Consider the following 23980-nt stretch of genomic DNA (forward strand, 5'->3'; position numbering starts at 1 on the left):
AAGTTATAAGATCCAAATTGTCTCCATCTCCCCCTTTTTCCCCCCCTCCCAGAGGTGGTAAGTAACTTGATCTGGGTTATATTTGAATTACCATCCAAAACATTTCCAGAGATAAAATAGACTTTTAAAATTTATATGGTACTTTGAGGTTTATGAAGCCCTTTCCAAGTCATTCAGCAAATGACTGTCAAAGGAAGGAATTTATGTAGTGGTGTGGCCATTCACTTTCTCTGCTGCTCTTGGAGGACTTACATTCTTTTCTTTAGTCCCTTTCCTGAGTCTGTAGCCCCTCATCTCCATCTCCAGGTTCTTTTCCCCATCCTCACAGGAAAGTGGCAACGAACAGTAGAATGGATGCTTTTTGAGAACAGGGCCCATTTCCTTTTAGTCTTTATATCCCTCATGCCCTGGTTCAGTGCCTGGCACATAGTAGGGACTTAATAAATTCTGAATAAACCCTTAACTTCTCCATCGTTAGAAGAACATAGTCCATGCCAAATTAAACTCTCCTGAGCAGCCTCCTTCCAGGTTCCAATAGTGGCTTCTTAAACTGCAGTTTAGCAAGGAATAATACCTTCCCAGGGGATGTAATTATTGCTTTAACATCTTTACTGCCTTTCTACCTCTGCTGGAGTTCCCCAGAGGCCTTCTGTGTTAAACTCTAGCCTCCAGAGATCCAGTCTAATCCATCTCAGCAAGCATTTATTAAGCATCTATTTTATTCTGCATTATACCAGGCACAGAGGGCACAAAGATGAAATAGCAAACAGCCCCTGCCCCGAAGGAGCTTATATTCCTCCAGGGAAATACAACAAGTAAAATGGGTAAACCTATGTTTAATGACATCCGGTAAGAAGATAACTATAGAGATTAAGTATTGCACATGAGCTGAGCCTTGAAAACTAATATGCTAACAGATGAAGAGAAGGAGATAATGCTTTCCTGGCGTGGAGAAAACCCAGTACAAAAGTGTGTAGGTGGGAGATAGAATGTTGAGTTCAGGAAGCAGGCCAGCATGACTTTAAAAAAGTAGGGTTCATGGAGGAGAGTAATGGAAAATAAGCCTAAAGAGGTAGTCTGGAGCCAGCCTGGGCAGAGTATTAAATGCCAAACACAGAAGATTGTATTTTATATTAGAGATAGTAAGAAGCACTGAAAGTTTTGGGACAGAGGAGTGACTTGGCCAGATTTCTACATTAAGATGATTTAAGAAGCTGTTTAGAGCAATGATCTCCAAAGTGAAGATTATGACATGATCCCAAAGGATTAGGGTCACATCCCATCCTCCCTTTGACAGACAATCACAGGGCTTGTCTCCAACCCAACCTTTCCATCTCTTCATATGTTTAGCCTGTCCTGCTGTTGGTCTCCACCAAAGGTAGGTCCCTCAGGGTGGTTAAAACCTAAATGAGACAGTGACAGACCACAGGAAGCTTTGCAGCTGTTCAAAATCCCCATTTTCCCTAGAGTAATGCCAACCTCCTTCTGCCCCCCTAAGTCACCTTGTAGTTGTGGCAGGTGCTTCTAAGAGGGGCACACTCTACACTCCAGCGAGTATTGATTTTCATGAGACAGAATGACTCACACAGGATGACTTGGGATTAGAGATCGTTACATTATTTTCTTTCTAATTACACCCTTTTTCTGACTGTCCCCATTTTTGTTGAGGGCACCACCATCTTTCCCAGTTTTCTAGGTCAGAAACTTTTGTGTCACTTTCTACTCCTCATTCTTGCTCACCCCTAAAGCCATATCTAATCAATGGCCAAGCTTTATTCATTCTGTCTCCATGACGTCTTTCCTATTTGTCATCTTTTCTCTCTACTCACATGGCCACAACCCCCATTCAGGCCTTCATCTTCTCTCACCTAAGCTATTGCAATGGCTTTCATATTACTCTTCCTGCCTTAAGCCTCTCTCCTCTCCAATTCATCTTTCCCAGACCTGCCAGTGATTTTCCTAAAACAGACCTCTAGCCATGCCACCCTCCATGCAATACACCCTGTTGGCTATAGGATCAAATATAATTTCATCTTTATTGTAGCATTTAAAAATTATTTAGTGTAAATTTTATAAGATACAAAGGTATTGGCACATTTATTCATTTACATGATTTATAAATAAATAAGTGTATCTGTACCCTCTTTTGAAAGAGGAAATATACTGCAGTGGATGGCCTGAGTTCAATTCTTGCCTTTTAGACTTCTTAGCAGGAAGTCATTTCCATTGAAAATTTCACTTTCAATGAAGATACTCATTTACTCTAATTATGTATCTAATCACTATCCCTCCTAGGATGGTTAGTTAACTGATAATGGTAAAATACACAGTTGGACTAAAATCCAGGTGTCCAATAGGTTGCAATATTACAATATTGCAGAGTTCAGATAATCAGCCTTTCCCTGATGAAAAATAAAGGTGGTAAGGGAGGGAGAGAGCATAGGAGATATTTTTTAGCAAGAAGAGCATGTCTCAAAACATGCTTATATTTCCCTCCAAGGCACCTGGCACACATGCAACTTTTGATTGGTTTGTGAATTTGCAAGTTATTTGCCAGCATCCCCAATGAGATCAGGGCAATCTCAGGACCCTGGCTAGCTCAATAGGAGAAAGCTTGTTTTGAGAAAGGTTCTTGGCTGACTTGGGAGTTTTATTCTTAAGGCTTCAGGAGTATCTTGCTGGTCTTGGTCTTCAAAACAGAAGTCCCATGGTACTCAAGGATCTGTCCAAATTAATAATTAAAAAATAATAATAATAACTAGTATTTACATAACACTTCAAGGTTTGAAAAACACTTTACAATATTACCTCATTTTATCCTTGCAAATACTCAGAAAGATAGGTACTAATATTGTACTAATTTTACAGATAAGCAACTGAGATAAACAGGTTAAGCGATTTTCCCCAAGTCATGCAGGTTTGGTAAAATTTGAATTCTAGACCACCTGACTCCAGGTCCATTTTTCTATCAACTGTGCTACCTAGCAAGAATGATAAGAATAGGAACTGGACTTGTAATTCTTTTAGATAGGGAACATCTGGTTGAGAAAACTCCCTCTACCAATGCAGATTAGCACCTTTTTCTGCAACTTATAGTCCTAGAGTGTTACTTAGACCACTGAGGTTAGGTGGCTTGTCCAGAGTCACATAGCCAGCCTGGGTCAGAGGTAGGACTTGAAACCAAATCTTCCTGGCTTCAAGGCCAGTATTTTATCCACTGTGCTGTGCTACTCATCAGTAAACAAAATCATAACTTCTTCAAAGGTCCATATGATGGGATGAAGAGAAAACAACTACAAAGTAGGGCACTGCCAAGCAGGGTGATGTATAGCAGCACTGTCAGATTGGGTTCTGATAGCTATATCTGAGTCGGTGTGATACAACTGCTCTTAAGAGTTAAGAAAATAGAAAAGATGGCATAAAATCATGGGTTGGCCTACTCAAAACTCTCGTGATGACATGGAAAATAATGGAACAGGTAAAATTCCTTTGTAATGTGGTAGATTTTAATGGCAAGGATGAGTTGTTGCCTTCCTTTGTATAACCAATGGGGATAAATGCTTAGCAAATGCTTGCTGACTCTGTCATTAATATCTCAAGAAGGCAAGGGACATTGGAACAAATCAAAAACTTTGTACCTCACCTACCGAAAATATTTTGCTCAGATAATGTTGACCACAAAAGTGAGCAAATCATGAATGCACATGAAAAGGGATTCAAGGCATAAATATTTCCTTCACATGCCAATAACAAAATAGAAATAAATCTTAGCAGTTGCAGACAAAGGCTTTTTATTATACTTTTTGTCGATGGTAGCTCCAGGTTACACAAGAATATATTCTGAACAAGAGAAGGCAAACATAAGAAATAAACTTCATCCCTAAATCTAGATTAGATGATGGGGGGTGGGAGAAGTTGTAGAATCTGACAGCTTTGGAAATCTTGACAATACAAATTCCAGAAATTCTAATTATGAAAAGAATAACCACAAAATTGAGCCATGTGCATGGCTCAAATAATTTTTATAAAGAGATGGGCATCCCTAGACAGGAATTTCAAAAGTCCTTTTTTAGTTCAAGAGCACAAATCCAGCTAGAAGACCAGCTATATAAAACAGAATAATTTAAAATAGATAGCATTTGCTTTAAGCATCATGGACAAACTCATTCTCAGACAATAGCTAACAGAACATGCAAAAGTGTTTCAAGATCTTCACAATAGTATATGAGGTGGTTGTTGCCATGGTGAGAAGGAAAGTAGAAACTCTCCAGGAATATTCCCAAAGATAGTCATCAAATGGCAGAAGCATTTTAAGAAAGCTAATGAAGACTTTTGGAGAGGAATTAAAAGATTAAATCAAGAGCAAGCTCATTTGTGCAGTAGAAAATGTGAATACTGTATTGCCCAAGTAAAAAGAACAAAAAAAGAAATGTGTGGAATGGAATCTGTAAAAATAAAATAAGAGCAGAAATTCTAGATTTTTATAGTCATAAACTGAAAGTCAAAGTCAAAGGACTGATATGAAGAGTCAAAGTAGCCCAAAGAATAGCTTTTTAACACCAATCAGAACTGTTTTTTTAAAGTCCTTACCTTCTGTCTTAAAATCAGTACTCTGTATTGGTTTCAAAGCAGAAGAGAGGCCTGGGCTAGGCAGCAGGGTATTGCCCAAGGTCACACAGCTAGGAAATCAGACTTGAATCCAGGACTTCCCATCTCTAGACCTGACTCTCAATCTACTGAGCCACCTAGTTGCCCCTTATCAGAACTTTATCACAGTGGATAGAGAGGCAAAGAAATCAGAGGAACAAGCGAACCCTTGAATGAAGAGGATATGGGAAAGGTCTCTTTCTGGTCAACAGAAGGCCAAAACATCAAAAATGCAAGTTGGATCAACCAATAAATAGAATGTCTGTATCCCATTCATACAATTAATTACTAAACTATTTCATCAGTGAGGAAGAGGAATGATTAGTTTCTCTGGAAAACTGAAAAGTGGCAAGACTAGATGAAATCCATTATTATTTATTCAAATGCTTCAAGTGGTACTGGAATGATTTGCAAAGTCCCAGCTCCCTTCCAGATAGCACCCCATAGTTCACTTTTCTTTTTTTGTTTAGTAGTTATTTATTTTTAATATTAAAAACATTGAGTTTTGAATTCTCTCCCTCCTTCCAGCCTCTCTCCCCTGAGAAGGCAAGTCTTAAGATACCATGATCTTTTGAATGTACATGAAAAGGATTAAAGGCACAAAAGCTGTCATCGTATGCCAGCAACAAAATCAGAAATAAATCCAGTTATAAGTAAGGGCTTCATATTTCTTTTTCTCAATGGTAAGTTATACATATGAAATCTTGCAAAGCTTAATTCCATACTAATCACACTACAAAAAAGGGGAAAAAAGTACTTATACTTCAGTCTACACTCACAGTTCATCAGTTCTCTCTCTGGAGAGAGAGAACAATTTTCATCATGAAGTTCTTTTGAATTGTCTTAAATGATCGTATTGCTCAAAGAAGCTAAGTTTTTCAAAGATGAACATCAATACAGTATTGCTATTACTATGTACAATGATCTCCTGGGTCTGCTCACTTCACTTTGCATCAATTCATTTAAGTCTTTCCAGGTTTTCCCGAGAGCATCTTACTTGCCATTTCTTATAGCCCAATATTATTCCATCGCAATAATATGCCACAACTCTATCAGCTATTCCCCATTTGATGAACATCCCCTCAATTTCCAGTTCTTCACACTCACAAAAAAAGAACTGCTAAAAATATTTTTGCACATATAGGTCTTTTTCCTTTCTCTGTGATCTTTTTGATATATAGACCTAGTTCTGGCATTGCTGGTTCAAAGGGTATGCACAGTTTTATATCCCTTTGGGCATAGTTACAAATTCTTCTCCAGAATAGTTAGACCAGTTCAGAAATCTACCAACAGTGCATTTGTCTACCTATTTTTTTCCACATTCCTTCTAGCATTTGTCATTTATGATAGCTATGAGGCAGTATCTCAGAGATGTTTTAACTTGTGTTTCTCTAGTCAATAGGGATTAGAACATTTTTGTCATATGATTGTAAATAATGTTGATTTCTTGCCTGTTCATATCCGTTGACCACTTACCAGTTGGGAAGTGGCTCTTTTTATAAAATTTAATCAGTTCATTTTGAGAAATGAAGCCCTTATCTGAGAAATTTGCTGTAAAAAATGTTGATCTTCTTTCACCATCTATTGTACCTTTTACCAAATGTTGTTTCCCTGATCATCTTTTAATTAGGTATACTTTTGCTTTTGCTTTGTCTGAGACCATGATTGCTACCCCTGCCTTTTTTACTTCATCTGAAAGCATAATAGATTCTGTTCCAGTCCCTTCTTTTAATTCTTTATGTGTGTTTTTCTATTTCAAGAGTGTCTTTTATAAACAACATATTGTTGTATTCTAGTTTCTAATCTATTCTGTTTCCATTTTATAGGTAAGTTCATCCCATACTCACAGTTGTGTTTAATAATTATGCATTCCCCTCAGTTGATTTTCTTCTGTTTATCCTTTTCTTTCTTTTTACTTTGTCCTTCCTTGAAATAGATTTCTACATTCAACTGAAGTATTATTCCCTCTTTGAATAATTCACTTGAGAATGAGGATTTAAACACTGATCAACACTCCTTATTTTCTCCTTTACTAAACAAGCTTTTTCTTAAGTTCCTCTATTTTTTTTAACCCTTACCTTCTGTCTTGGAGTCAATACTGTGTATTGGCTCCAAGGCAGAAGAGTGGTAAGGGTAGGCAATGGAGGTCAAGTGACTTGCCCAGGGTCACACAGCTGGGAAGTGTCTGAGGCCAGATTTGAACCTAGGACCTCCCATCTCTAGGCCTGGCTCTCAATCCACTGAGCTACCCAGCTGCCCCCAAATTTCTTTATTTTTGTAAGATAAATTTCCCCTATTCTTCCTTTCCCTTCCCCTTCTTCCAGTGTCTATCTCTTTCTTACTTCTTCCTTCTTTAAAGATTATTTTAAATATATATCAAGTCAAATCTGTGTCCTCTGCCTCTGTAGATGCCTCCTAACTGCCTTAATAATGATAAAGTTCTTAGAAGTTACATGTATCATCTTCCAATATAGGAACATAAACTATTTAAGCTTATTGAGCCTCTTATGATTTCTCTTTCTGGTTTACCTTTCTATGCTCCCCTTGAGTCTTGTGTTAAATGTCAAAATTTCTATCCAGCTGATATTTTCATTGGGAATGCTCGAAAGTCCTATGTTTCATTAAATAGCCATTTTCCCCCTGAAGGATTATACTTAGTTTTGTTGGGAAGGTTATTCTTGATTGTAATATTAGCTCTCTTGCCTTCTGGATATCATATTCCAAGCCTTCCTCTCCTTTTAAGTGAAAGCTGGTGAGTCTTGTGTGATCTTGACAACAGCTCTGTAGTATATGAACTGTTTCTTTCTGCTGCTTACAACATTTTCTACTTGACTTAGGATTGTTTTGGTGAACCAATGGTATGTGTGCCAGAGGGGGACTGCTTCCTTCCCCCTCTCCACATGTGCCTGAGGACATTTCTCCCTTCACCTGTCCCTCTGTCCAACAGCCCAATGGGAGTGCTTCCTCCCTTCCCTGTAAAGTGGGGGGCTCACATGCTGTGTTAAGGTTACAGTTCGGATACTCAGTCTCTAAAAGTTTTGCCATCACTGACCTAGGAACTCTGAAATTGGGCTACAGTATTACTGGGAGTTTTCATTTGGGGGATACTGCCTTTCTTAACAAAAGACATTCCATATCTACAATGACATATGAGAATCCTAGTGATAATAATTAAATGCCATTGGATTTATTGGTTTGTAAAGCAAAAATGGATTTCCTCTGGATGGAACCTATGAAGGGACAAAGAATGAGGCGGGTAGAGAATATGTGGGGGGAGCTTCCTCACAAACCTCTTCTTTGGGGCCAAGTTCAGTCTTTATAGTCTTGTAATGAACATTTTCTATTGTTTTATTGTTCTTTCCACTTATGTTGTCATAGGGATTGTGTATTTTGTTTGTTTGGTTCTACTTACTTCATTTTGTATCAGTTTTTAGAATTCTCCCCCTGCTTCTCTGTACTTTTCACTTGGTTGCACAATGGATAGAGCATGGAACCTGAAATCAGGAAGAACTGAGTTTATACCTAGCCTCAGACACTTACTCTCTGTATGACCTTAAGCAAGTCACTTAGCCTTTCTTTGCCTCAGCTTCCTTTACTATAAAATGGGGATAATAATAGCACCTATTTCATTGGGTTGTGAGAATCAAATGAGATAATATATGAAAAGTGCTTAGCACTGTGCCTGGCATATAATAGGTGCTATGTAAATGCTAGCTATAATTATGGTGATGACGATGATGATACTGTTTTTCATTTATTATAGCACAGTAATACATTTTATCACATTAGTGTACAAAAATGCATTCAGCCAATCCCCAATAAATGGGCATCCAATCTGTTTCTAGTTCTCTGCTACTTCAAAACATGCTGCAATAAATATTTTGGTGTACATGAGAACTCTTTTTGCCACAGACCTCCCTAGGCTATATGCCCAACAGTAGAATATCTGGGCCAAAGAGCACAGGCATTTTAGTCATTTTCAGAAACCAAGACTCAGAGATTTTATGTGATTTGCCCAGGATCACACAGCTAATAAAATTGATGGGACATTTTTCTATAATGGAGGCAGGTCCTTCTCTGAAGTCCTGATGCAAATATGGTAAGGCAGGGGCATGTACTCTAGCTTGATCTGGCTTTATATGGGTTTCCATTTGCTCAGAAGGTCTGATAGAATCAGACCACAGGTGTGATCTGATCTAGGCTGCCATTAATTTGTTATTTTCTCTCCCTGAATAGGGATTAGGGTCCAATCCAGAGCCAAGGATCTGTCACTGTGACAGCTGGTGAGGAAGATACATTTGGGCAGGAAACCAGCCAGGTTTGCTCATGATATAGGCAGACAGCTGTAAGGTCCACCCCAACTCCCTCTCTCCCAGCCAGTAGAGACTGGAATACAAAGGTCCCCTTGGGCAGAGACTCAACGAGACATGAAGAGGGGGAATTTTCTCACTCTCTTGGCTCATATCCAGCACCTAGGAAAGTCAGAAAAATGCACATTGGATGTCTCCCAAGATATGGCACCTGACTCCCCACTCATCAGCTAATAGCTCTTGATTTAATGGGGAGGGGTGGGTGGGAAGGGGAGAATGACAGCCCCAAGCAGAAAAGCAAACACAAAATATCCAAAAGGTAGTTTATCTGGACTCTCCCACAATTCTTTGCAGGAGAAGTCAGCTTATCCTCTACTGCAAACTTTCCTAAATTTCCCTTCAAGGAAAGGAGAAAGCTTTGGCAAGGGACATTTTCCCTGCTTTCAAGTCCTAGTATTTGATACCCTCCTAGATCCGGAGGGCTTGGATCCCTTGAAGCAGACTAGAGAAAACAATGGACCCCTTCTCAGAATCGTGTTTTTAAATTCATAAAACAAACTACATATTTACAAAAGAAACCCATTATGTTGAAATGCAGCTATTCAAAACAAACAAAACCAATTCCCCCACCCACCCAAAAATAACTTTTATGGCCACAGGTTAGGAATCCCTGCAAGGCTTCCCCCCAGTGAAATTATTCTTTCCTCTCTACCCCTGGTCACATTAAAGTTTGCTCCTGGAACAAGGTCCCTGATTCAGATTAAACCATCTATCCAATGAGCATTTATTAAACATCTACTATATGCCAGGCACAGTGCTGGGGACTGAAGATAAAAATACTAAAGTGAAACAGGTCCTGCCCTCAAGGAATCTGTGCTCTATCTAGACAATATGTCTAAAGAGAAATATCTAAAAATAAATAAATATATAATTTAGTTACAAAATTAATTAACATCTTTTTTCGGGGGGGGGATTGGGGGGAGGGAGATAGTAGCAGCTGGAAGATCAGGAAAAGCCTGATATAGGCAATGAACTTTGATCTGAGCTTTGAAGGAAACTAGGGGATCATAAATAAATAAATTTGATTATGAATCTTGATGTAGTTCTGCTCTGGGAGGTAAACACTACATGTCTCCATTTTATAGATGAGAAAAGAGCCTCCAAGAAAGTAACCTGCCTTGGTTACACTACTTTTAAAGAATCAATAATGAGGCAGAATGAGGTGATAGGAAGAGAGAGCCAGCCTCAGAATCAGGAAAGTGGCCAGGCCAGGGTAAAGGTGCAGAAATGTGGTTAGGGAACTTGGAACTTCTTATAGGCATGACCTTTGGTGATCTAATTTAGAGAGAGGAACTGCTGGGTACAAAATGGCTGGGCAGAGCTGTATGTAAACCACTTGACAAAGCTCTGTGTGAATGTTAGCTTCATCATTATCACCATCCCTACCAACATCATCCTTTCTCTCTGTGACACCTGAAAAAGAGACAACACACCCTATTTGATCATCCCAATCTATGTAACTTTTCTTTTATTAGTTCTCTTACATATTTAAAAAAATCTCTCTTAAGCAATCAAGTGGGATTATTCACATCACCCTGGAAGTTAGGTGACTCAGTGGATGGAGCATCATATCTGGAGTCAGAAAGAGAAGTTCAAATCTGTCCTCAGACACATTACTAGCTGTGTGACCCTAGACAGGGCACTGAACCCATTTGCCTCAGTTTCCTCATCTGTAAAGTGAGCTGGAGAATTAAATGATAAACCACTCCAGTATCTTTGCCAAGAAAACCCCAAATGGAGTCTTGATTGAAATGACTAAACAGTACCAATATTCATATCACTCAAGTCTATCCACTCTCTCTCTGCCTATAACCAGTTCCACCTAAGAACCCTGTAGGGGGAAAGGCAATTAGAGAATTCAGTTCATTTCCTCAAAGAATTCCATTAATTTTGATAGTGAGCAAGTCTCAACAGCAGCTACAAAAACATAGACTAACAGTTCCTCAGCCCTTCCCCAGAGTGTTTTCTCCCAAGTATTGGCATCCTGGGCTGGGGAGCTTCAGAAACACTGTGAGATGATCCGTTTTTCCATTTGTAAAATTGGGAAGTTAGACTAGCCACCCTCTGATGTCCCTTCCAAGCCTAAATTCAATTAGTTATTCCATTTATGTAGTTTTTGAGCCTCGCAATGCCTACTACAAATATTATTAGTCCCATTTTACACATGAAGAGATCAAGGCTCAGAGAGTTTAGGGGATGGTTATACAGTAAAGATCAGAAGCAGCATTCAAAATCTGGTCTTCTGCTTCCAAGTACAGCTTGCTATATAGGAAGCCACACTGTACACACTTTCTCTCTATATACCTCAGTGTCTTCTTGTGTAATGGGACTAAACAAGATGCTCACTAAGCATGGAATCATGCCATCCCTTTTACTTATTTTAAAGACGGATAAACTGGGGCCCTAAGCCTGGTTAAGTGACTTCCCCAGGCTAGGATAGGTAATAAGAGGCAATTAATCAACAAACACTTATGAAATATCTACCACATGCAAAGTAGAACCAAATCCTTTCCAGCTTCGGTGGTTTATAGGTGTTCCTCAAAGAATCCTGGCCCCTAAGAGCTGGAGGGGATCTTGGAAACCACCTTGTCTGAGCCCTTCCAGTCACAGGTGGGGGAACTGGGTTCCAGGAAGGGAAACTAGCGTGTTCTAGATGACACAGTTAATGAACAGCCCAGATGGATGGCTAGAACTCGGGGCTTCCTAAAACCCTGGGATTTCTGCGGATTTCCTCCTCTGATCCCCACCTCCCCAGCCAGCTCTCAGAGCTGTCCAGCCCAGAGTTCAGTCAGCCTGCCTTCTGAACTCTGGGGCTGTGATTAGCTGGTCCCATAATTCCAAAAGCTAGCTTTCTAATTAGTCCCATTGTTCCAGCAACTTGGTGAGGACAGGCATGACTACTTTTTTGTGGCCTTCCCAAAGCTTAGACAACAGCCCTGCTATGAAATTGCTGTGAGCTGGAAGAAGGGGGAAGGGGAGACCACAATTCCAAGTATTGGTATGTAAATGAGCAATTAGGGTCAATTAAAACAGGATACAGTATAATTACCACCAATTGTGCTAACCTTTCTATTCACCCGGACTTGACCTATGGGAAAGGAAAAGCCAACAATAGGAGAAACTACTTTTTTCCCCTTTATGGTTTACACTTCATTTAACTGGGCCTCCAGGGACCTGACAGATTAGCCTGCAGGGTCAATTTTTCACCTCAGAGGACCTGAGTTATACCACTGAGCTGAGAGAGGTCAAGGTAAAGCCAGGCTTGAGGGTAACTTGTCAAAGACCCCATTGTCATTGCATTAAACTGGGCATGCATAATTTATCATAATGCTTGTAGTTCAAGGACTGGCTGTTAGGATACAGTTCCCGGCAGGGCCTCAGCTGCTTAGGAAATGGTGAAAGGATTTGGAGCTGGAAGGAGTATAGAAACCATCTTGTCCAACCCCATCCTTTTTTGGACAGGGAAACAGGTCCAGAGAAGGAAAGCAACCTGCCACGAGGCCATGAAGTAAGGAAGGAACAGATCAGAGACTGAAGCTCAGTACTTCCAACTCCAAATAAAAGTGCTTTTCCAGTTACTGGAGCTTCTCTTCTCATCTTCCATCTTCCAATCACTGCGTATTTATTTCTTGTTTTCTTGCTGGGTACATGTTGTTTTCCCTCAAAAGAATGTAAGCTCCTTGAGGGCAAGAATAATTTCATTTTTGTTCTGTATCCTCATCATCCAATGCCTTGTATACAGTAGGAACTTACTGGAGGCTTATCCAACTAAGTTTATAGGATCATAGAATCCGTGCTCTCAAGCACTTGGAGACCATCTAATCCAAGCTACCTATTTTTATGTATTATATAATTCCATGTAATTCTTCATCTCTGATATTAAGATGTTGTGACTATAAGAACTCTGATATTTATTGGTGTGGTGTGGTGCAAAAAGCACAGGATTCAGAGTTGAAAAGAACTTGATTCAATTTTTAACTTTGATATTTTGCTAGTTCTAGGACCCAGGACAGTTGTCTTCCTCTCTCTGAATCTCCATCTCTCTTTCTTTAAAGTGAATTATGAGGAGGAAAGAACCTTTAGGTGTAACATATTAATACGATTTTTTTCCTCTATCACTCTTTATCTTAGTCAGGTAGATGCTAATTGTGCTACGACAAAAACAGAAGTGCTTCAAAGAAAAAGGGCAAGGGTCATTAAATAGTTATGGTTGTGGGCATGTCATTGAATCTTTCTGGACCTCAGTAAAATTAGAGGCTAAGACTAGGCAAACTCCTATAGGTCTCATCCTACTCTTTAATTCTAGGATTTTAAGTTTTCAGAAAGGAGGTTAAGGGATATAGATTTAGACAAAGGGGACAGATTACAATAACCCCTCTCTATAACTCATACCCTAAGAGATCCTACAGTCTAATGGAAAGAATATTAGAATTGAGATATCAGGATATCTGACTTTTAGCCCTCTCTTTGACTTATGACTTCTGTCCCATCTTTAAATCTTAACTTTTCCAAGCTAAACATCATCAAATCATTCGGTCATTCTTTATATGGTGGGTTAACCCCATGCTCATCCCATCTTCCTGGTACTGTCCAGGGTACCATTGTCCTCCCAGTCATCCAAGTCTGGACTTCTGAGTCCTCAATTCCTCATTCTCACTTCCTTCTCATATCTAATCCATTGCCAGTTTTTATCCTTTCCACTTCCATCCGTAGCATCTTCCTATCTATCCCCTTAAGGCTTTCCACTCACACGGCCATTACCCTACTTTATCCTTTTAAAATTTCTTGCCTAGAATCTTTTAAGAGTCTCCTATTTGGTTTCTCTACAACTCCAATCTATATTCCACTCAGCCACCAAAGTGATAATTATGTAAGTTTATTGAGTCCAAGAACACTTTTCCTTTTGCCTCCTTTTCCTAGGTGCTTAATTAGCTTCATGTGTTCAATAAATGCTTTGATTGATCGGTGGATGTAAAAAATAGGACCAGATCCTGTCTTGGAGGTCACAGAATCACAGAATTTGAGACTTGAAGGGATTTCAGCAATGACCAAGGCCAACTAGTGCTGTCAGAAGAATCTCTTCCATAGCCCATTCAACAAGTGGTCTTTGTAAGATCTCCAGGAGCAAGTGGAACCTACTTCCTCCCAAGGCAGCTGGTTCCACTTTGCAATTGCTCTAATAGTAAAGAAGTTCTTCTTGACTGAGTTTAATTTGTCTTTTTGTGACATCTACCAATACTCCTAGTGATATATCCTTTAGGGATAAATAGAACAAGTTTAATTCCTTTTACACAACCTTTCAGGTACTTGAAGATAGCTATCATGCTCAACTTCTGGATCCTAGCTTCTTCAGACTAAACACGACCAGGTCCTCTAGACAATCCTCACGTGGCTTAAGCTGTAGGTCCTTCAATTATCTTATTTCTCTCTGCATACCTTTCAACTTACTACTGATGTCTTTCCTAAATGGTGGTGTCCAGAGCAGAACATAATAGCTCTGAGGCACACTGGGTGGAGAAGAGAAGGACTGTCACCTCCTTATTCCTGGAAGTTTCTCTCAAAGCAGACCCATGATCACACTGTCTTGGCTTCCATGTTGCATGCACTGTTGCTGCGTATGGAACACACCATCCCCTAAAGCCATAGCACATAATATTCAAATACATCATATGGTACTTTAGAGTTTACAAAGCATCTCCCTTCCAAAAACCCCATGAAGTATTATAGATATCATTGTCCTTGTTTTTACACATGAGGAAACTGAGGGAAATAGGGGATCATTTCAGGTCATAAAAATAGAATACATTATCTTATGTGTCAAGGTTTAAAAAGCACTTTAACTTTGTGATATAGGTAGTATAATTATTAGTTAAATTATTACTATTAATAATCCTCATTTTGTGATAGGGAGTTGTGATTAGATACTAAATTAACTCTGTGATGTAGATAGCAAAATTGTTACTTACAATTCTTATTACTAATAATCCTCATTTCCAAATAGGGAAATTGATATGGGTGCCCTGCAGATAAGTTCACTATGGAGTACAAGGAACACTGGACTTGGAGGCAAAAAACTTGAAAGCTGTAAATTTGTGTTTCATTTTGCCTTCAAAATACTATCACATGGTCACCAAAAAAATAAGCTGAATCACATCCTTAGGCAAGATCCTTATCTTCCCTGGGCTTTAGGACTTGTCAAAAGTCATGTAGAAGAGTTGGCACTAAATGCCACATACCCAGATACTCCAAATCCAATACTCTTTCCATACACTATGGGCATAGGTGATGGGAGGTTGGGGAGAGAATGGGTCTGTAAGCCATTTGTTTCCTTTGTTCTCTGAATACTTTCCTGTGTGTTCTGGCACTGCCTTCTTGAATAACCTTAAGGAATTTAATTCTTCATTCTGGATCTTACTATATCCTAGAATTGGTGGTATGCTAGTAAATGTTTAACTCTCCAAAAGTTTCCATAAGTATGTATATGTAAATATACACACACAAACAATATACTTTAAAATTTCATCTGCGCCATTAATATTTTCCATGACTTATCTTAAATCTACAAAAATAAGTCCTGATATGTAGCATTTGTCTGTTTCTGAGGTATAAATACTCACTATGAAATTTTAACAATCTGCTTGTGTTTGAGCTGACTCCAGCCTTCACTGCCTAAGATCATAGAATTAGAGAGAGAAAGCACCTTAAAGTAAATATGTCCAGTCCATTTTCCAAAAGGAAAAACTGAGGCCCAGAGAAGTGTTTTCCCCAACTGATGTGAATTCTCTCTTTAAAACAAATGGATTTCCTGATCTACAAAACAAGATCATTGGTTCCCAAACTTTTCAAACAAAGCTTCAATGCAATAAAATGATTTTGATTAATTTCAAGGCCAATGGTCCCAAATCTCACATGATGTGAATTTAGTCCTTCCTATCTCTAAAATTCAGTGCGGTACACTGGAATAGAATACTAACTATGCAATTGGAGAATCTGAATTCAAATCCTGCCACCTCTGAAGAGTTGCTAACATTTCACTGGGTATTTTCTCTGGCTATCATCCATGCCTAGAAGGCCCTCTTTCCTCATCTCTACTTCCTAACTTTCCCTTGCTTCCTTCAAGTGTCAGATGAAATATCACCTTCCATAAAAAGTCTCTCCCAATTCCCTGAATAGCTTCCCTCCATTGATTATTTCCAATCTATCCTGCCTATAGCTTCCTCATATGCAGCTTTTGCATATGGATTGTGAGCTCATTAAGACCAGGGATTCTTTTGTCTTTCTATGTATCCCCAATACTTAGCACAGTGCCTGGCACGTAGCAACACATAATAAGTGTTTATTGACTGACTCACAGACCTTGAGTGGCAATCTCTCTGGGCTTTTATATCCGTAAAATGAGGGGTTTAGACTAGATATTCTCAGAATTCCCTTCTAGCTCTAGGTGACCCTTTCAGCTTTAAATGTATGACTTTGACTCTTCAGATTTAACAGAAGAAAAGGAAGTTGGGACCCAGAGAAAAATTACTTGCTTCAGCTCAATGGAACTAGTATTTAGGTTGATTTCAGTATTCATCCCATTAGACCACACTACTTCCAAAGGTTGTACTTCCAACAGTCCTCTAAGGAAATTTTTTTTAAGAAAAAAAAATTCTTCCCTTTTGGTTAATTAGCTGTTAAAACATGTTATTCTGAATATCAAATTTTAGTCATTTCTCTGAGAATCTTTTTGCCTGCAAATAATTAAAAAGCATTCAGATTGGGGCAGCTACATGGTACCTATGACTGATGATGGGTTTGTTTCATAGACTGATCTCTGGTTACCCAGACTCTCTCCCCTGAACTATCATTCAGATACAAAACAGAGACTCTTCTTTCAAGGAACTTTCTTGAATTAAACTTTAGGGGGAAACAAAGCCTTCCTGATTTCTTTGCTTCTCTTGGACAGGTCGTGTATGTCACTGCCACATTCCCCTACATCATGCTTCTGATTCTTCTCATTCGAGGAGTGACGCTGCCTGGAGCATCTGAAGGGATCAAGTTTTACCTCTACCCTGATATTTCCCGGCTTTCTGATCCCCAGGTAGGTTTTGCTCATGGACTGGCTTTCCAAGAAAGAGACAAAACTCTCTGACTTTGTTAGTGTACTAACTGAAAGGAGTTAATATGTATAAAATATTCTGCTGATGTTTAAGCACTATATAATGCTTATTGTCCAGTTGAGAAAAATGAGGTTAGGGCTGTTTGCAGTTTCCATTCTTTGAGAAGAACTGGAATAGCCCAGAGATGCCATAGCCTACACTTGGATCTAGATTTCTATTTTTGAGAATGGAGTTGGAGAAAATAATAGAGGAATCTAAGAAGAACAACATTCTACATAATAAATTAATAGTAAATTTATCAATGCATTATTAATTAGGATGTATACAGATGTATTATAAAGCCCATATTAAATAGAAATCTGTGCAAATCTGGGAATTGTGATAGGAAGACCACAGACCTTGGCTCTACTCCTGCATCTGTCGGTAACTTGCATTAATAATTATTATTAAGGCATTGTTAACAGATGGTTATATATAGGCGTTTTCTATTTTTTTATAAAGCCCATATTAAGTGGAAATATGTACTAAGATACCACCAGTGGGGTAGTAAGGGCACAGTCATGGGGTATACTCCAACATCTGTCATTATTGTGTTCTATGACCATGGAAAAGTCACATTCCCACTTTGGGCCTCAGTTACTTCACTTGTAGGATAAAGACATTCAAAGAGATGATTTTTAAAAATTCTTACCTTCTGTCTTAGTATCAGTTCTAAGACAGAGCAGCTTTAAGGGCTAGGCAATTGGGGTTAAGTGACTTGCCCAGGGTCACATAACTGGGACGTATCCGAGTTCAAATTTGAACTCAGGTCTTCTTGACTCCAGGTCTGACATTCTATCTACTGTGCTACCTAGATGCCCCACCAAAGAGATGATCTTTAAAGTCAGTGAAACTACTAGATCCACAATATAGCCATAATGGACTGTGAAAATCCTAATTGGTCAGACCATGAAGCAATATCCTGGTACCTCTGGTCACCTGGTATCAAGATATCTGATTTGCATAGTCCTAAATAGGAAATAAAAGATCTTTGTCCAGAAATTAACCTTGTGAATCCAAGTCTGTAAAAGGTTAGCAAGTGGGATATTTTGTAAAAGTAATTTTGAAAATATTACTTTCAAAAAAATGTTACAAGACTAATGACAAAACTCTATAATAACTAGAAATCCTGGACTGGTTTTTCCCATTGCTTCATCTCTATTGATCTTCCATATTCATTTTTCCTTTCACTTTGAAGGAAGAGAGTTTCATACTAACCTTCTCCAGCAGGCTCAGAGTTCTATATATAGAGAGTCTCATGAAATCCCAAACACAATGGTTTTAGATTTGTTGTTTAGATTTTAGTTATGCCCACCCAGAGTTGTTTTAGACCTCAGTCAGCTAGGCTAGTGCTTGTCTGCAAATGTATTAGATAAAAAGGCAAGAAGAACATGGAGTGCACAGAGTGTTTATCTAGGGAAATGTGAGACTAGATTCCTGTCCCAACTCTTCCTCTAACTCACTTTGTGACACTGGGCAAGTGACTTCTCTGGATTTGGTTTCCTTATCTGTAAAAAGAGGAGTTTGGTGGAAATGATTTCTTCAACCTCATTGGTTCCATAGAATCTGTAGTATTTTTAACTGTAACTATTATAAACCTGTACATTCAGACCAAAAACTGGAATCTCAACTCTGTGACCCAGTCAGTGGCATTCATTTTATATGGAATATGTAGTACCTAGGAGAAAGCAAATAGTCATAGGGTCAGAGATTTAGAGCTAGAATGGACCTTGAAGGCCATTGAGTCTACAGATTAGGAAACTGAAGTAAATAGAGATTAAGTGAATTGTCCAGTGTCCATTGGATCACCTAGCCTTGCAAACTGGAATCTACAATATTGGCAATTATTCTTTGGACTTTAAGATTCTAGGTCTATGTCAAGGACTGGATCCAAATCATTCCTTAGTATTTAGTTGTAAATACCATGTAGGATAAGGTATAGAGAGGAATCAATGTAAAACAGATTGAAAAGACCCAAGTTCAAATCTTGACTGCCACTAATTTACTAGGTAACCTTAGATGTTTAATTCTATAAGACTCAAATGCCCCTGAGGGATTTGAGGGCTAGACTAAAGGATTGTCAACAGAGCTAGAAGGAACCTCAGAGGTTTATCAAGTCCAACCCACTTGTCTTCACTTCCTCATTCTGTGTTTCAGTCAAATTAGCCTATGTTCTCTCCCCAATATTCAGCATTCCATCCCTAGTATCTCTTACCTTCACACTGGAGTCCCCTACAAGCCTGGAATGCTCTCTCTCCTCACCTGCATCTCTAGGCATCCCTAAGTCCCTTGAAGACTCTGCTCAAATGCTTCTTCCTACAAGAAGCCTTGCCATATTTCTCCACTAGTTAATTCTCCACCCCACCCCATCACCAAAATTACTTTATTTATCTTGAATTTTATTTTGTATGTTCTTATGTTATCACTCATTCTATGGAAAAGGCCTTCCAGCTTCACGTTCTACATAAAATGTAAGCTATTTAAGAACAGGGGCCATTTTCTTTTTTGTCTTTGTATTCTCAGTGCTTAGCATGGAGCCTAATATATATAGAATATGTCATACATATATTATATATCATATATAATGCATGTGATATATAATGATATATAATATCCATCACGTAATATATCACACACATATATATGTGCAAGCCATATATATAATATATAACAAAAAAATAAATTCCTATTGGAGTGGAGTGAACTGAATTCAATATTACCAATATGTGTAAGCCATATATATAATATATAACATATATAACATATAACAATAAAATAAATTCCTATTGGAGTGGAGTGAATTGAATTGAACATTACCAATAAGTGGCATCTAGCCTTTGCCAAAAGATTCTACAGCTATTCATTCTAGCTCAAGAATTTTTTTTAAATCTTTATCAGTGTTAGCTAAGGTCAAGGCAAGTAAACAAGATTTCCATTTGGCGAGGACCCCAGTCAGGAGTTCTCCCTCCCCACAGCCAATCAGCTGTAAACAGCCCTTCAGAAATAGGAGAAAAACATGAATCTAGAAAGGACCATTGAGGTCATCCTGCCCGAGCCCCTCATTAGTAAGGGAATTGAAAGAGAAATAAAATCCACCATATAGGTTGTGTGCTTTGGAAAGTCAGATGGTGACATTCATGATGGTCACAGGGCTGGGGCTGCAGCTCAGAAACACATGTCAGAATGCATCTTGTTCAAGCCTCCCCTTCAGTCCAGGGAACCGTGAAGGGTTGTAGCCAGAGTACATCTCTGCTCACATTAGACAGTTGGAGGAATCTTGAAGGGCTTGCCTCTCGACTTTGGATTCTCAGCACATTACCTGGGGCTGCTTCCACAGATGCATTGAGAGGTTAGAGAAACACATTAGCAATGGATGGGAGATTTTCACACACACACACACACACACACACACACACACACACACACACACACACAAGGGACAAAACTAAGAATAAAAAGAGCATCAAATTCAAGGGCTTATTTTCCTCCTCTGAACCATATAACAGGATGCAATGGAAAAAGTATTAAACTAGGACTCAGAGGTTCTGAGTTCAACATTTACATTTACCATTTACTACCTGAATGATCTTGAACTCATCAAATCAGTCCAATCAATATCAATTAACAATGAATTAAATTACACACAAATCCATGTTAATAAGTACTTATTAAGCATTTACTTTGTTAAAGCCGTGTGCTGAGTGCTGGGGAGATGAATATGAAAAAGACAGTCCCTGCCCTCAAAGGTTTACAGTCTAATGAGGGGAAAGACAACATATAAATGAAAGCTGAAAAGTTGGGAAGGAGGGGAAGATACCTGGCACATAGACATGGAGGAGAAGCCAAAGAAATCCAAAAAGAGTGCAGTCAGGTGGGAAATGAGGAAATATTTTGATAAGATTTCCCTCTTTCAATGGAGGAATTTACAGTTCCACCCTCCAATCAAAGGATCATGGGTAAGTAACTAATCTAATTGGATCTTGCAAGATGATGAGGACAGCTAGATGGCTCAGTGGATTGAGGCACCAGACCTGGAGCCAGGAAGAGTTATCTTCCTGAGTTCAAATCTAGCCTCAGATACTAGCTGTGTGACTCTAGACATATCACTTAACCCTGTTTGCCTCAGTTTCCTCATTTGTAAAATGATCTGGAGAAGGAAATGGCAAACCATTCCAGTATCTCTGCCAAGAAAACCCCAAATAAAGAAATGGCAAACCATTCCAGTATCTCTGCCAAGAAAACCCCAAATGGGATCACAAAGAGTCAGACAGTATGAAAAACTGAATAACAGCAAGATGATGAGATTTCCCAATGATGTGTTTCCTGGAGGCATGGTAGAGAAACCAAAGAAGTCCAAAACGGCCCTATCTGGGTAGGAACTGAGCATCAATTTTCTCATCTATAAAATGAGGGATTTGGACTTGGTATCAGTAGGGTACAACAGAAGAAGCACTGGTTTTAGGGTGAGAAGATTTAACTTCAAATCCCATCCCTGACACTTATTACCTGTAAAATTTTAGGCAAGTCATATAATAACCTTGACCTCACCTTCCTCATCTGTGAAGTGGTTGGAATAATTAGTTTCTGAGGTCCTCTCTTCCCCTAAACCTGCAATTTGGCACATCAACTCCATATTGCATGTCTAATTTGCAGATTATTCAGTTGGGGTCTTCTCACACCTTCTCACTACCTTCTTACACCTCTTTTTGGACCCCTTTCCTAATTCTTGGTATCTTCTTCAGAGGATGGGAGGACCATAATCAAAGACTAAGAGTCTCTCAAAGTTGTAGACTTTTAAGTGACAATCAAAGTCATCCAATCCAACTCTTGCATTTTACATCTGGGGACCAAAGGAAGGTGAAGTCCAAAAGCTCCTTATTTACTAATAAGGTTACCTATCATATATATTACCAAGTACATGATCTGGAGAGATTAATAACTATTGGATTATATTTATTTAGACATAGTATGGTCCAGTGGAAAGAAGCCCAAAGAGTGAGAGGATCCGGCTTCATACCCTTGTTAACTACTCATATAACCTTGGGCAAATCACCTCTGCAGCAATCACCTTACTTTTCTTCCCAGAAAGATGAAAGACTTGGAATAGATGACATTTAAAGTTCCTTCCAGTGCTGTGTGCCTAGTGTGAATTGGAGGATTATCTGTGGATTTTCATTACCCATAGACATCTTCCTTTTCTGGTCCCACACTCAGTGACCATGGATAATTGAGAGTTGGCTCCCTTAGGCTGAGAAAGTAGGGCAAGACTGCTGCTTGGCATCAATACTTTATCAGGGAAAAGAAAAATCACAGTTAAAGGTTCCATAGGAATCCAGTATTGTTTCTTTTAATGGAGTTCTCAATTTAGCAAGTCCAGATGCTTTTTTTGGAATAAGAAGTCTGTCTTGTTTTTCAATTTGTTCATTCAATTGCACCAACAAAGAAAAGTTTGAGGAAATTGTAACTGGACTTGGTAAATCTCTACAACAAGCCTTGAATGTTTGGCTGGGGCTGGGAGCGGGGAAAAGTCTAGGACAATGGGGAAAATGATGGATTTGAAATCAGACCACCTGGTTCCGAATTCTGGTCCTATCACCTACTAACTATTCCACCCAGAATAGACAAGTCATTTTCCTTCTTCTCTGAGCCTGTTTCCTCATCCATGAAGTGACAAGGCCACACTAAATCAGAGCTTCTTCACTTGGGGCCCATGAACATGGGTATGTGTGTAAAATACATGTTTTATATATGTACTACATGCATAATATATAGTCTACATACATGATATATCTATTTTTATCTATTACATATATTTTAAATGTATTAATGTAATTGTCCATGTATTTTACTTCATGCATGAAGAAAATAAGCTTCTGAAAGGGGGTCCACAGGCTTTTCCAGACTGCCTAAGGGGCCCTTGATGGTTAAGAAGGCCCAGACTAGATGTTTGGTGAGGTTCCTGCTAGCTGTAAAATTGTGATCTTGAGATTTACCATAGTGTGGCCCATAGTTAAGAATATTTCAGATCCCAGCCCAAAGACTTGGAGGGCCCCAGATAAGTTCTGGCAAAGGCCTACTGAGCTCTGTAATCATTGGAGGAACTCAAACAGGGATGATTCTCCTTAATATGGACTTGGGGAAAGTTCCTGAGTTGGGTGACTCATTAGGATCTCTCCCCTCACTACCTAGTACTTCTGATCACCACAAAGGTTGCCATGGTCATAACTGGGGGGTGGGGTGCAGAGAAGAAGAAAGAAAATGAAAAAAAGAAAATGAAAAAAAGAAAATGGAAGGTGATCTCTACAGCCTTAATTAAATACATTGGTTCAAGTGCTTTCACATCACTTCAGGTACCACATGTAAATTAAATGGCTATGGTGGGCACCATGTTGGGCACTGGGTATATTCCATTTTCCCAATGTGATCTCATCAATGTGTCCATTCCATCTAAAAGGGCAGTTTCCTCCTATTTATATGTCCATTCTGGGTAACTCGTATCCATGTCCTTCTTTAAATTCATCACAAGAAGTCCACTCGATGGAGCTATTAAGAAGCCATCCTCATGTTCTGACATTGTGTGGATTTGAAACATGTGGGCTATCCATCAGTTTTCTTTTTTTTTTTTTTTTTTTTTTAAACCCTTACCTTCCGTCTTAGAGTCAATACTGTGTATTGGCTCCAAGGCAGAAGAGTGGTAAGGGTAGGCAATGGGGGTCAAGTGACTTGCCCAGGGTCACACAGCTGGGAAGTGTCTGAGGCCGGATTTGAACCTAGGACCTCCCGTCTCTAGGTCTGACTCTCAATCCACTGAGCTACCCAGCTGCC

At 39.1% G+C, this 23980-nt stretch overlaps 1 protein-coding gene across 1 annotated transcript in view; it reads left to right on the plus strand.

Moving 5' to 3' along the window:
- Positions 1-23980, plus strand: part of SLC6A11 (solute carrier family 6 member 11) — a 179418-nt gene that overhangs the window by 80069 nt on the left and 75369 nt on the right. Inside the window, exon 6 of the mRNA XM_044665835.1 lies at positions 16963-17097. Coding sequence (XP_044521770.1) covers positions 16963-17097 — 135 coding nt within the window. The remainder of the gene's footprint in view (positions 1-16962; positions 17098-23980) is intronic.

The sequence above is a fragment of the Gracilinanus agilis genome, chromosome 1, assembly GCF_016433145.1.
Source record: "Gracilinanus agilis isolate LMUSP501 chromosome 1, AgileGrace, whole genome shotgun sequence".
In the NCBI taxonomy this organism is placed as follows: domain Eukaryota; kingdom Metazoa; phylum Chordata; class Mammalia; order Didelphimorphia; family Didelphidae; genus Gracilinanus; species Gracilinanus agilis.